Here is a 12,037-nt window from a genome sequence, read left to right as displayed (position 1 = left end):
TGTTTGTAAAGGGGAGTTTTTCCTTTGAAGATGAAACATTTGAATAACGTTGATGCAACCTAAGAAAATATTGAGCAATACACGCAGACAAACAGCAATAACACTGGTAAAAGGTTATAAAAACAGCGAAAGAAGATATATAGTAAGAATTGGAATCAAAATATGACATATATCATTTAAAATTACTACTTACACCATTCAAAGCTGAACAGGGACTTACAGTTACACAGTTTTAAAATGAAATGCCAAAAAGGAGTTCAAACTAAGATTAAGAAAGTTGATATTAAATTAAAACTAAAATATGCATATGAATTTAGTACATAATGTGTTGTGTTTAGTCATTTAACTGGTAATTAGAGACGTTTGGCCACAACACACGGTCACAACACACAGTCACAACTCAGAATAATAATACTTGGGAGATGTGAGGCGAAAAAAAAACACCAGATGTGTTTTAGGCGTAATACCACCTAATCGTAGTAAGTCACATCCAGTACCATGAATGAACAAATGACACTGTCAATATCTGATTTAAAACCTGGAATAACCGAATAACACTTTAATTGTAATTTTAGTGCATATTTGTGACTTTTAAACATTGAGTCAGGATACACTATTAAAAAAGGCAGGACCAAATACACATCTACTTTTGCATAGGTACTATTTCTGTACTAAAAATATGTAGTACTGGAAATTTACTTTTAATATTTAGTACTATTTCTTTACTTTAAAATTATTGTAATATTTAAGTACTTGTATTTTACAGTACTTGATTTGTACTAAATATTTTGGTACAAAAATAATACAATATTCTATGTTTGAAAATTATAATTTTAAGAGATTTGGAATAGAAAAACTTTCAAAATGCTGCAAATGTAACGGTAGTAACCAAAATTCTGTAGTGCCTAAATTTCAAGTACAAATTAAGTACTGTAAAATACAGGTACCTAAATATTTCAATAATTTTAAAGTAAAAAAATAGTACTGAATATTAAAAGTAAATTTCCAGTACTACAGATTTTAAGTACACAAATAGTACCTACACTGTATGCAAAAGTAGCTGTGTAGAGGAAAACATAAACAGGCTGGACAGATTACGAATGAAAAAATGCAGGACACAAATTTAACCCCCCTCCCCCTAAATAACAAATGGTAGCTCCTTTAATGAAAAGTTTCATGTATCTTCACAAATGCCATATATATTTCCTGAAAAAAGATACAAAGTTAAAAATGAAAAATAACTTTAGTTTCGTTTCATTAGTTAACATTTGGAATTGAACATATTCATTATATATCAAGGTGATCAAAGTTGGTGAAAAGCTGTAAAATTAATCATGCAGTGTTACAATCCATCAAATTGACAAAACTGTTAGAAAATATAACATGTGCAAATGTTTAATACACGATAATTTTTGAAGTTTGGATATAAAATAATTTATGACATATATATGCATGGTTTCCAATAAAGCTGTTCTTTGATAATTTATTAAAGGAAAGAAAAAAGAAAGGAATAAATAAGATGAATGTTACCAGCATTTTAAACATTGGGAAACATATACAGTATAATATATATTCCAATAAATTCAATAAATCAGTTTCTCTAATTCTTCGTCAATATATCCATTTCTGCACCCATTGAATAAAAAAATTTAATCAATGTGTGGTTTGTTTGATCTCAGCTCTTCAATGGTTAAAATCCGATTATGACGTCGAATTTTCTTGTTTTCCTCTGAATTTCCTATTGTGACGGCATGAAAAAAGGCGACCATGACGTCACATAGAAAGAACACATCTTTTTGCAGATCAGTCGCAAAGAAGGAATAAGTTTGCATGCATATTGTTAGAAAATCATTAGAGAAACAGATTCCACCACCACATCTCGTGTAATACGATATTTATCCATTCTCGACAGTTAAATTTTAAATATTTAAAACGCTCAACGAGCCTCACGTTTTAAATTTGAAAATTTAACTGTCTCGAATGGATAAATACGTATCACACTCGAATCCAGTGGTAGAATCTTTATATACCACCTAACTCACCATGCTTGTTTTAAATAATAAAGAAAACTTAAGGGGGTACCCTCTTGCCTTTCTTTCGTCATTTAGAAAACATGTTGTAAAAGGGCTATTGTCACAGATGATTTAAAATTTTATATGCAAGTCTGCTTGGTATATTAAAATGAATAACTGAAAATCAGAAAATATAGGTGAACATAAAAAGTTATATTTCAATAGTATATTAATCACATAAAATTGATGAAAAACTTTACAGTACTTGATTTTATTTCATAAAATTGTTTGCAGTACATAATTTCTAAAATTTACTAGAAGTTTGTTTTAATATGAGATTAAGAATTAGGTTTAACTTCTTTTTTGAAGAGCATCTACAATTGTTTATTATTTTAGAACATAAGGGTTACTACATTGTATATATAACAATGATTAAATGCATTATCATGATTTATTGCAGATAGCTAAAATGGCAGACGGATACAAATCTTATGGAGAAGATTACTCTCAATATTTTTATTACAATCAACAGTATCCTCCACAATTCTTTTATCAATATGACCCTCAGAATTACAATCAAGGGGTAGATAATTCACAAAATTTTTACCAAGGGGGAAGTAATCCACAACCTTATTATTATCAAGAAAATCAGCAGAACTACTACAGTCAGGAATCTGAGGGAAGAGAAAATCCCCATACTCATGGTTTGAATGAAAGACCAGGTAATCCTCAGAATAGTAGAGGCAGGGGAGGCTCTAGAGGAAAGTTCCCAGGCTCAAGAGGAAGGGGTAAACAACAATCAAATGCAGATGAAAGACATCCACCAAGACCCCATTTTCAGGAACCAATATCAGGAAATAAAGAAAGAACTGATTTAAATGATTCTAAGGAAAATTTTCCTAATAGTTATAGAAATAAAAACTATTCAGAGAACACTAGAAGTAGGGGAAGGGGACGGGGACAGCAATATAATAGTCGGCAGTTTCATAGACATAATACAGATAGAGAGGGGAATACAGATAACTATGATAGAAATCAATATTACAAGGGGGATCGAAGGAGAGGGGACAGATATTTAATGGAAGATGATAGAGGTGGTTCAAATCAATCAAAACAATCTGAGGCTAGGAATGAATATGTAAGGGAAGGTTATACACAACAAAGAAATGAAGAAAGCTCAAAGAAAGACACAGGTATTGTTTATGATAAATCAAGAAACAGTAATGACAATTCAAATGGTCGACAAAGGACTAATGAGAGAAGAGAGGGTAACTGGAAGGATAAAAATAGACAGTATTCAGGAGGAGGGAGGTCTTCACCTCATCTTGTTGAAATGGATAAAAATAGACAGTATTCAGGAGGTGGGAAGTCCTCACCTCGTCTTGTTGAAATGAATAAAAATAGACAGTATTCGGGAGGTGGTAAGTCCTCACCTCGTCTTGTTGAAATGGATAGTAAAGCCAGTTTTTCACGGAGAAACAATCCACAACAAAGCTACCTTACTGATGATAGATACCAAGAGGACAGTGGCACAGAGAAAAAGTATAAGTTTCCACCAGCAGATAAAAAGTTCATTACTAAAAAACAGATGATAAAAAAGGTCTTAGCTGGAAAAGTGGACGAAACACAAAGAGGTACAAATGTTTTAAAATACGTATGTAATTGCCAGACACAAAAATAACAATGATAAATAACACATCAACCAAAAATTTACTTGATAAATGTGAAAAGTTGCTTCTCACAAACAAATTGACCTCATTCTCAACATGTTAGCACAAAAAACATTGAAAATATAGTTTATGTATAAATCCATCACACTTTGGCATCATATACATATGTAGCTATCAACAAGAGAGTGTCATAATGCATCATGCAACTTCAGAGGAATAAAAAAAAGCAATTCAGTGCCAAACCATCACACTTCAGCTTACCATCATGGTTCAGTCTTACATAAATATATTTATGCATCCACACCATAAAGAAATGTTGGTATTTAAAGAATACGGATACCTTGAAGTAATAAAAATTAATGCTACTTTATTATGATGTAAAATTTTGTAATTCAAAAATCTTCTACGGAGTTCAGTATTTTTGTGTTTTTACTTTCTACTTTCATTTTAGAATAAGTGAAACTCTAATTATGATCCAAAAAGAAATAATTTTATACTTGGGTCTTTCAATTTTTATATCTGACTGATAAGAAGTTTCAATCTTGTTTTCAGGTTTACTTATAGAGCAGTTAACATTAGGATCTTATGAGTGTATGGTTTGTTGTGAGACAGTAAAATGTCATCATGCAGTGTGGAATTGTCCTGGATGCTTTCATGCCTTTCATCTTATATGTATTAAAAAATGGGCCAGGTCTCCAGCAGCTCTAATGGAAGGTTTGTGATTACACTTGAATTGTTACTCTATTTCAAAGAAAGTTCGAAGATATCACAAATTGTCACAGGTCAGCAGTATATATCTTTTCTAAAGAATTGCTGAAATTATGAATTCCTCACTATAGATAAAAATGCTTAATTCTAATTTTAATAGTAACTTGAAGAATGGAAGAAGACATTTAACATTTTAATAGATATAAGAAGGTGTGGTATGAGAGCCAATGAGACAACTCTCCATCCAAGTCACAATTAAGTTTGCAAATATTCTATAATAGTTATTGGAGAAAAATTCATAACATTTGGTGTGATTATATAACTTTCAGAGATATATGATTTGTAGGTGAAGGATCAGGATGGCGATGTCCAGCTTGTCAGAAGGTTACAGATAAATTTCCAAACCAGTACATATGTTTCTGTGGTAAGGTGTATTTAGATTCTCTTTGTTTTCTTTTTAAACATTGTTTCCCCTTAAAATCTAAAATAATTGAAAATTTCCATGACTGTAAATACAGAAAGTTATTGCTTGCAACTTTAGTAGAAATGAATCTAGTTTGTTTCCCTCTGAATTCCTGTTGAATATTAATGAATTACAGTAGTTTATAAGTAATGGATGGAATATTTTCACTGATAATCTTCATGTTTGTTTAATTTCAAACTTTTTTTGGCCTTTTTAACTTTTTTGATTTGAGTGTCACTGATGAGTCTTGTAGACAAAACAAACTTTGCATATATATAATGGGATCTGTTATTAGTCTATTTTAAACCATGTTCATAACTTGTAAAACAATAGAATTGTTTTTCAGGTAAAATAAGAGATCCTCAATGGGATCGCATGGAGACACCTCATAGTTGTGGACAAGTTTGTGGGAAGAGTAGGGGAGATAACTGCTCACATCAGTGTAACATGTAAATACTTTCAAATTGTCATCTCATAAAGTAATTTTCCAATCAACATGATCAGGCTTAGTGAATGTATAATAATGAGAGTTTGTTTAAAGACCGATGTTACTTGTAGACTAGTGATGAATGTATATAGACGACACACATAATTTCTATAGATTTATGCTTATTTTTCAAGCATATTATAATGTTATAATATTTTGTTATCTTTTTATCTGGTAAGCATAATATAAAATATGATTGAACTGGCCATATTAAATTATTTGTGGGCTGTTTAATTGGAAATATACTATGTATAAACATTTATACATGTATCTGTTGTAGTTTATGCCACCCAGGACCATGTCCACCATGTAATGCTGTGGTAAATAGAAATTGTGCATGTGGGAAAGAGAGGTTAGTTTTACAACATTAACTCCTACTGTTAAATGAAAATGCCTTTAATGAGAACCTTTATATTTTAAACATAGGTATTAGTAATTATAATGTAATTATTTAATTTCAATGGTTTCTGATGGGATGACAATAAGCGTAAAATTCACTTTCTGTCTGTCTGTTACTAAGGGCAACCGACATTTTGAATTTCAGTAGAATAGAGTCGTCTTATGACTAATATTTTTAGGTGGACTTCAAGAAAGATCCCTTGAAATTGAGTTTCAACTTCTTTGATGCTGTCCACATGAATATAAATTCTAATTTAAGCATAGTTCTATTTTTATTGAGCTTGCAATATTCATGTCGCAACGCTAGACATAGCTATCCTATATTTCATTGTCGTCTGTCACCAAGAGGTTACGTCTGCTCAAGTATTTTTATACTACCGCAAAATTTGAAAAATTTTTCGTCGTATATTGCTATCACGTTGGCGTCTGCGTCGTCGTCGTCGTCCGGCGTCCGAATACTTTTAGTTTTCGCACTCTAACTTTAGTAAAAGTGAATGGAAATCTATGAAATTTTAACACAAGGTTTATGACCACAAAAGGAAGGTTGGTATTGATTTTGGGAGTTTTGGTCCCAACATTTTAGGAATTAGGGGCCAAAAAGGGCCCAAATAAGCATTTTCTTGGTTTTCGCACTATAACTTTAGTTAAATTAATAGAAATCTATGAAATTTTGACACAAGGTTTATGACCACAAAAAAACGGTTGGGATTGATTTTGGGAGTTTTGGTTTTAACAGTTTAGGAATTAGGGGCCAAAAAAGGGCCCAAATAAGCATTATTCTTGGTTTTCGCACAATAACTTTAGTTTAAGTAAATAGAAATCAATGAAATTTAAACACAATGTTAATGACTACAAAAGGAAGGTTGGTATTGATTTTGGGAGTTTAGGTCCAAACAGTTTAGGAATTAGGGGCCAAAAAGGGACCCAAATAAGCATTTTTCTTGGTTTTCGCACCATAACCTTAGTATAAGTAAATAGAAATCTATGAAATTTAAACACAAGGTTTATGACCATAAAAGGAAGGTTGGTATTGATTTTGGGAGTTTTGGTCCCAACAGAATAAGGGGCCCAAAGGGTCCAAAATTAAACTTTTGTTTGATTTCATCAAAATTGAATAATTGGGGTTCTTTGATATGCTGAATCTAACTGTCATGACTGTGTATGTAGATTCTTAACTTTTGGTCCCGTTTTCAAATTGGTCTACATTAAGGTCCAAAGGGTCCAAAATTAAACTTAGTTTGATTTTGACAAAAAATGAATCAGTTAGGTTCTTTGATATGCTGAATCTAAAAATGTACTTAGATTCTTGATTATTGGCCCAGTTTTCAAGTTGGTCCAAATCGGGGTCCAAAATTAAACTTTGTTTGATTTCATCAAAAATTGAATAAATGGGGTTCTTTGATATACCAAATCTAACTGTGTATGTAGATTCTTCATTTTTGGTCCTGTTTTCAAATTGGTCTACACTAAAGTCCAAAGGGTCCAAAATTAAACTTAGTCTGATTTTAACAAAAATTGAAATCTTGAAGTTCTTTGATATGCTGAATTCAAAAATGTACTTAGATTTTTTATTATGGGCCCAGTTTTCAAGTTGGTCCAAATCAGGATCTAAAATTATTATATTAAGTATTGTGCAATAGCAAGTCTTTTCAATTGCACAGTATTGCGCAATGGCAAGAAATATCTAATTGCACAATATTGTGAAATATCAAAAAAAAATTTAATTAGAGTTATCTTTCTTTGTCCAGAATAGTAAGCAAGAAATATCTAATTGCAAAATATTGTGCAATAGCAAGATTTTTTTTTAATTGGAGTTATCTTTCTTTGTCCAGAATCAACTTAAATCTTTGTTATATACAATATACAATGTATATTCACTTTTTACTACCAACTGATAAATTAAAATAATCTTTACCATTCAGTGATAACAAGCAGTTTTTTTACATCTTAATATTTTATGATGTATTTAAATGAGTAGTTATTGTTGCAAACTCCATTAGAAATTTTAATTGAGATTAGTTTTGGAATAAGGGAAAGGGGGATGTGATTAAAAAAATTGGGTTCAATTTTTCTCATTTGAAATTTCATAAATAAAAAAGAAAATTTCTTCAAACATTTTTTTGAGAGGATTAATATTCAACAGCATAGTGAATTGCTCTAAGAGAAACAAAAATTTTAAGTTCATTAGAACACATTCATTCTGTGTCAGAAACCTATGCTGTGTCAACTATTTAATCACAATCCAAATTTAGAGCTGAATCCAGCTTGAATGTTGTGTCCATACTTGCCCTAACCGTTCAGGGTTCAACCTCTGCGGTCGTATAAAGCTACGCCCTGCGGAGCATCTGGTTGGTCCTGTTTTCAAATTGGTCTACACTAAAGTCCAAAGGGTCCAAAATTAAACTTAGTCTGATTTTAACAAAAATTGAAATCATGGGGTTCTTTGATATGCTGAATCCAAAAATGTACTTAGATTTTTTATTATGGGCCCAGTTTTCAAGTTGGTCCAAATCAGGATCTAAAATTATTATATTAAGTATTGTGCAATAGCAAGTCTTTTCAATTGCACAGTATTGCGCAATGGCAAGACCTATCTAATTGCACAATATTGTGAAATAGCAAATTTTTTTTTAATTAGAGTTATCTTTCTTTGTCCAGAATAGTAAGCAAGAAATATCTAATTGCAAAATATTGTGCAATAGCAAGATTTTTTTTTAATTGGAGTTATCTTTCTTTGTCCAGAATCAACTTAAATCTTTGTTATATACAATATACAATGTATATTCACTTTTTACTACCAACTGATAAATTAAAATAATCTTTACCATTCAGTGATAACAAGCAGTTTTTTTACATCTTATTTCCTTATCTTATCTAAAATGTTTTTAGATAATGTATGTTGGACATTTGCCAGACATGACTATGATGTCATTTTCTATTTTTATTTGCCAATAACTTTATGTAAATAACTTCATTGGAGATTTGCCAATATAAAATGTTGCTGATGAAGTTTTTTTTATTGTTTTATACAATAAACAATGTATATTCACTTTTACTACCAACCAATCTTTACCATTCAGTGATAACAAGCACTTTATTTTACATTTTAATATTTTATGATGTATTTAAAAGAGTAGTTATTGTTGCAAACTCCATTAGAAATTTGAATTGATATCAGTTTTGGAAAAAGGGAAACGGGGATGTGAAAAAAGGGGGGGGGGGTTAAATTTTTCTCATTTCAGATTTCATAAATAAAAAGAAAATTTCTTCAAACATTTTTTTGAGAGGATTAATATTCAACAGCATAGTGAATTGCTAAAAGGCAAAAACAAACTTTTTAAGTTCATTAGACCACATTCATTCTGTGTCAGAAACCTATGCTGTGTCAACTATTTAATTTTAGATTTAAAAAGTTTGAAGAAGATATCTTTAATTGTAAAATTTGTAAAATCTTGACATTTGTTTTGTGTAAAAAAAAACCATGTAATGTCAAAAATTTGATCACAATCCAAATTCAGAGCTGTATCACGCTAGAATGTTTTGTCCATACTTGCCCCAACTGTTCAGGGTTCGACCTCTGCGGTCGTATAAAGCTGCGCCCTGCGGAGCACCTGGTTTAGACATCAATAACTTTGTCAAACCTTCTTGATCTGATGAAATTTTGACCAAGACTTTTTCTTGACCGGAAGAGCAAAATAATGCAAATATGATTTTTTTTTGAATTTTTCCATATTTAACTGATAAAATGACTTAATTTATGTTTCAGTTATCATTGTTTTTACTAACTGTGCTATGATAATAAAAATTTTTTTTTTTTTTCAGTAAATCTGTGAAATGCTGTATAACTGATGCGATGAAATGTGATACTATTTGTGGTAGAGTGTTAAACTGTGGAAAACATTTCTGTAAAGCTTCCTGTCATGGGGGGTCTTGTGAACCATGTGAAGAAATTATTGTTAAAGGTTATTATTGTTATGTTTCTGTCAACTCAGTGATATGTTTGATATCTATTGTTTCAATGAAAATAATTTTGTGCACATGTGTAAAGATTAGAAACTTAATTGATTTTTTTTTCATCTTGAGCAAGGACAGGTATATGTAATAACAAATCAAGTAAATATATACACTACATAGAGTAACACTAAACTTTAAGGTTTAATGCCAAACTTGTTTTTTTATATATAAACCCACTATTTCTTTAAACTTTAGAATAGTGCTACAGCTAATTATAAATTAAAGGTTGTGTCTTTTCAGATCTTTTGTAGATTTTCATTCTTATTTCAAACATTAAGATGTGAAAAGTATGATAGAAAATGCCCCTGCAATAAAAAATCATTATTGTTTGGTGTAGTTTAGTACAAAACTTCAATAGTACCAGAAGTAAAAATTAATTATGTTTCATCTTCTGTCCTTCAGAATGTTATGGATCACATGAGAAGATGGAAGTTACATGTGGCTGTGTTGAATCATTCAGTAAATCTTATAGTTGTGGGAATCCTTGCAAAAAGTGAGTGACTATTGTATTAACCAAAAAATTATCAATATTTTTCTTTTTTTCTTTATAGTAAAGAAGCAGAAAAACATGATGTGATATCTTTTGATATGGTATAGTGTGTGATGTAGAATGGAAAAACATTTAGCTCCCATATGGTATATTAAATTGTGTATAAACATTATGGAGGAGGTGAAATTGGTAGTAAAGTCAATTGAAATCATGATTTAATCCACAAGTCTTTTTTTGTATGCTTTTACTTTTTCTACGTATCTACCATATCAAAATAAATTAATAGAGAACTTGTAACATGTATATAAAAAATTTCACAAGCTTGATGATCTATTTAAAACTAAAGAGGTTGTATCATTACAGGTTATTAGAATGTGGTCACCACGAATGTGATATGGTATGTCATGCTGGGGACTGTAAAACCTGTGAAACGTTACCTGAGGTGGTCACCAGTTGTCCTTGTGGTGCTACACCCCTCACTGACCTGTCTACAGAAATCAGGACATCATGTACTGATCCTATACCAACTTGTGGTCAGATCTGTAATAAACCCTTGGGTTGTGGATCACCAGGTAATGTTAACATTAATGGTACTATGTTTCCTTATTGTTAATGCGTTTTTAGAATTTATTTAATAACAAATACCAAATAGTGCACAATTCTTGAATCTTTTAAAAGAGAATTGTATTGAACGTCTCTATGAAAGAAGATCTGTCAATTTTAAAAATGTCTAATCTTTTTGTTGTGTGGCATTTTAACCCTAAAATTGTATACACTATGCAAACATTTCATTATCCATTTAAATACTTTGTGCAAGACTACTTTTTATGGAGTATGAACACTGGCCAAGATTATATCAAAATATGGTTTTATATCTTCTATGGCAAACTGCAAACAAAAAACAAGGCAAGATTAACCCAAAATATTGTTTGAGATTTAATATTTTAAAGTAACACAACCATTGATAGCATTGCTGATATGATTGAAAATGTGAGATGAGTTTTCCTGCATTAAAAAAAACCCTCCACAGCCTGAATGATTCTTTGTTTACATTATGTTTTTATGTTGTTGTTGTAGAGAATATACACAAATGTCAAGAAAAATGCCATGAAGGGCCCTGTGGTCCATGTGATGATGTAACCACTATCAGATGTCGCTGTGATTCTAAAGATAAAGACTTCCCATGTAAGGAGGTACACCAATTTACAGAGGATAACCCATTTACTTGTGAAAGGCGCTGTAATAAGAAAAGATCATGTGGCAGACATAAATGTGGACAGTTATGTTGTGTAGTAAGATATCATTACTTTGTAAAATGTGTTAAGATGTCCAGAAAGTTATTATTCTTACAATTTAATTCTTATTTACGATTTACTGGTGGATTATGGTTAATATTTCTTTTATTAGTAGTAGTTACAGTTTCAGGGGAGATAATGAATGTTCAACATCCCATTGTTTCTAGTTTTGTTTATGATTTTGTTATAACATAATATTATCACTGGACTGCAAATCTTAAAAATAAATAATTGTGCTAAAATTACCAATGGAAATGTTCTTGTTTATGCCCTCCCTGTAGCAGAGGGGGCATTAAGTTTCAAAATTGGTTTCCGTTCTGTAACTTAAGTTTGCCTCAACCAAATGTTATGGAACTTATACACAATGCTTATTACCACAAAACACAGATCAACTTTGAATTTGGTGGCGTCACTTTGACCATTCTAGAGTAATGCCCCTTTATAAATGGAAAAATTACAAATTTTTTAGTTACTGCTCTCTAACTTAAGTGTGCCTTAA

At 30.9% G+C, this 12,037-nt stretch overlaps 1 protein-coding gene across 2 annotated transcripts in view; it reads left to right on the top strand.

Annotated features, from left to right (window-relative positions):
* Window positions 1-14: 14 nt before the first annotated feature.
* The window catches only part of LOC143064144 (transcriptional repressor NF-X1-like), a 32,949-nt gene continuing 20,926 nt past the window's right edge, over window positions 15-12,037 (top strand). Inside the window, exons 1-10 of one of the 2 annotated variants that reach the window (XM_076236764.1) lie at window positions 15-142; window positions 2,473-3,646; window positions 4,235-4,396; window positions 4,737-4,814; window positions 5,200-5,302; window positions 5,621-5,692; window positions 9,562-9,701; window positions 10,156-10,246; window positions 10,607-10,815; window positions 11,321-11,535. In XM_076236764.1, the coding sequence (XP_076092879.1) occupies window positions 53-142; window positions 2,473-3,646; window positions 4,235-4,396; window positions 4,737-4,814; window positions 5,200-5,302; window positions 5,621-5,692; window positions 9,562-9,701; window positions 10,156-10,246; window positions 10,607-10,815; window positions 11,321-11,535 (2,334 nt within the window). In that variant the 5' untranslated portion in view covers window positions 15-52. The remainder of the gene's footprint in view (window positions 143-2,472; window positions 3,647-4,234; window positions 4,397-4,736; window positions 4,815-5,199; window positions 5,303-5,620; window positions 5,693-9,561; window positions 9,702-10,155; window positions 10,247-10,606; window positions 10,816-11,320; window positions 11,536-12,037) is intronic. The other variant, XM_076236765.1, reaches the window with a different exon arrangement.

Source organism: Mytilus galloprovincialis, chromosome 2, assembly GCF_965363235.1.
Source record: "Mytilus galloprovincialis chromosome 2, xbMytGall1.hap1.1, whole genome shotgun sequence".
In the NCBI taxonomy this organism is placed as follows: Eukaryota; Metazoa; Mollusca; class Bivalvia; order Mytilida; family Mytilidae; genus Mytilus; species Mytilus galloprovincialis.
This window is presented reverse-complemented; position numbering and strand designations above follow the sequence as displayed.